This window comes from Thamnophis elegans, chromosome 8 (genome assembly GCF_009769535.1).
Source record: "Thamnophis elegans isolate rThaEle1 chromosome 8, rThaEle1.pri, whole genome shotgun sequence".
NCBI classification, from domain to species: Eukaryota; Metazoa; Chordata; class Lepidosauria; order Squamata; family Colubridae; genus Thamnophis; species Thamnophis elegans.
The window spans coordinates 78,399,717-78,402,238 of NC_045548.1; the positions used below are offsets into that span (position 1 = coordinate 78,399,717).

Consider the following 2,522-nt stretch of genomic DNA (forward strand, 5'->3'; position numbering starts at 1 on the left):
CGAAAAGGGCTGGCTCTCCATTAAAGAAGACTATACTGATATCACATCTCTGTTCTTCCCAGTTGTATCTCTCGCCGCACCCAACAAGGGCAATAAGGAAACTTTTGCTTTGTATATTTTTATGTATTTATTTTCAAATTGTTTAATTTCTAAAATATTCTCTTGAGTTCTAAAATATATTTCTTCCCTGGGTGGCCATCTGATCTTTTTTGGTCTCGGGGGCAAAAAGGCCACACCCCCTGCCCTTCCCTTTTCCCCTGAATCTCCCCTTCCTTCTCTCTTAATCCTAGAGATCCAGCCTCCTCCCACCCACCCCATCTCCGAGGGGTATAAATAAGTGTCTCCTTCCATCCTGGGCTACACATTGCAAGCTAAAGAGAAGATCTCAAGATGAAAACTCTGCTGCTGGCCTTGCTGGTGGTGACAGTCGTGTGCCTGGACTTTGGTAAGGTCACCAAACTTTGATCTTGGATGATAATCAAACCCAAAACAAGGGGAGAGGTAGGGTAGTTGTGGTCCATCCTGTTGTTGGGACTTTCTCACCCTTTTGCCCTGCATAAGGAAGGTCCATGGGAGCCTTCAGGGGGGAAATGGAATTCTGGGGTAGACTGCCTCTGAAAGTGGAGGCTCCTTTGCGTAGTGAGTTCTGCCATGGGATTCCTCCAGGGAAGGAGATGAAAAATGTTTCTGCTCACCTCCCTCTGGATTTGCCGTCCTTCAGTATTTTGGATGGTGTGGCCAAAGGGGACCAGAGATGCCTCCTTCAAGTCAAGCCTGGGCAGTCCTCAACGTCAACCAGAGATTGGTTGTTGTTGCTGAGATTCCTGGGACCCATCAATCTATCAAACACCCTTGGGGGTCTCCCATCCTAGGATTAACCCACCCCAACCCTGCTTAGCTTCCATATGGAGACCAGACACTTAAGTTTCCATTTGCTTTTATTTCATGGCTTCTTTCAGAAGAGATTAGGGTTTTTTTTTACTCTCAGCTTTTATCCCAGCTGCTGTGGCGCAGGGGTTAAAATGCAGCATTGCAGGGTAATTCTGCTTACTGCCGGCTGCCTGGGTCGGCCTCCTCCGGGTTCCGTCTACCAGCCAATGCCATCTGGCTACCACCCGGGGGAGGGCCTTCTCTGTAGCAGCTCCGGCCCTTTGGAATGAACTCCCCACGGAGATTCGGACCCTCACCTCTCTCCAGGCCATCTGGAAAGCTGTCAAAACCTGGCTGTGCCGGCAGGCCTGGGGTTGATGAGTTCCCCTCCCCTCTCGACTTGTATGGCTGTATGACTCTTGTGTATTTTAATTACGTGTATTGTGTCTGTGTCCCCTTTTCCCCCTCTGAGTTGTTCGCCGCCCTGAGTCCCTCCCGGAGAAGGGCGGCATACAAATAAACTAAATCTGAATCTGAATCTAACCGGTTCGGTAGATTTGACAAACCGGTTCTACCGAATAGGTGTGAACTGGTAGGAACCCACTTCTGTCCCACACCCACAATGCAATGCACCCAATCCATGGGTTTGTGATACATACACACACACCCATGCACGGCCTACTCTGCCTCCTGCACCATAGTGGGGGTTTGTGTTTTCGCCCTCCCCAGGCTCCAGAAGCTTCCCTCGAGCATCTGGGAAGGCGAAAACAGCCTCCCCTGAGCTCCAGAGGGCAGAAACTGGCCCGTTTCTAAATTTCCATAACTTCCAGGAGGCCCATTTTTCATCCTCCGGGAGGGAGAAAATGGCCTCCCCTGGGCTCCGGAGGGCCCCCCCCCCAAAAAAAACCTTCTGGCATTAAAAACGGAGCATGAGGGTGGAGCGCTGCATTCCTCAATGCTCCCCCCCACCCCCCACACATATTCACACGTGACCCCAATGTATGTACACACACCATGCGCAACCGAGATCTGAAAATCAGCTGAGAGGCAGGTCCATGCTCAATGGAGCTCAGCTAGGTGACGGCTTGCACGCCTGCATAGGGTGTTCGTCATCACGGACCTCATACGTAAACAAGATTACCCAAAAAATATATCAATGTAATATTTCCATATTTCATAACTTTCATCCAGGAGACACCCTGATATGTTACAAATGCAAGGAAGGACTTTGTATAACCGAACGCAAATGTTCCAATAAGCAGAATCTCTGCTTTAAAAGGAGGAAATTGTTCAGTCCATTCGGTAAGCGCAGTTCTTATCTTTTCTCACCGTTGCCCCATGTAATCATTGCTTCTTTGACTTGTTCCTTTTCCATTTTATACATCAATAAGTAATTGCATGATTTTTAAGTCAATTTTTTCCCCTGTTCCCCGTTAGAATCCTATGAAACGCTCTTGGTTCTTTATTTAGACCCCGTGTTTTAACATCTTCCTTGTATCTTGATTGTATCTGAAGATATGGCCGTAAGAGGCTTTTTGGATGAGAAGTGAAATGTTTTCAAAGGGGGGGGGGAAATACAACAGGAATAAAATAGAACAAATTGTTATTAGATATTTCAAATTATTATCCCGCCTTGTTCCCGCCTTCTCCTT

At 47.9% G+C, this 2,522-nt stretch overlaps 1 protein-coding gene across 1 annotated transcript in view; it reads left to right on the forward strand.

The window, feature by feature from the left end:
• Positions 1-390: 390 nt before the first annotated feature.
• LOC116512066 (weak neurotoxin 5-like) overlaps positions 391-2,522 on the forward strand; it is a gene marked incomplete at its 3' end in the record, with an annotated part of 11,011 nt that continues 8,879 nt past the window's right edge. Inside the window, exons 1-2 of the mRNA XM_032222342.1 lie at positions 391-445; positions 2,062-2,172. Of these exons, the coding sequence (XP_032078233.1) occupies positions 391-445; positions 2,062-2,172 (166 nt within the window). The remainder of the gene's footprint in view (positions 446-2,061; positions 2,173-2,522) is intronic.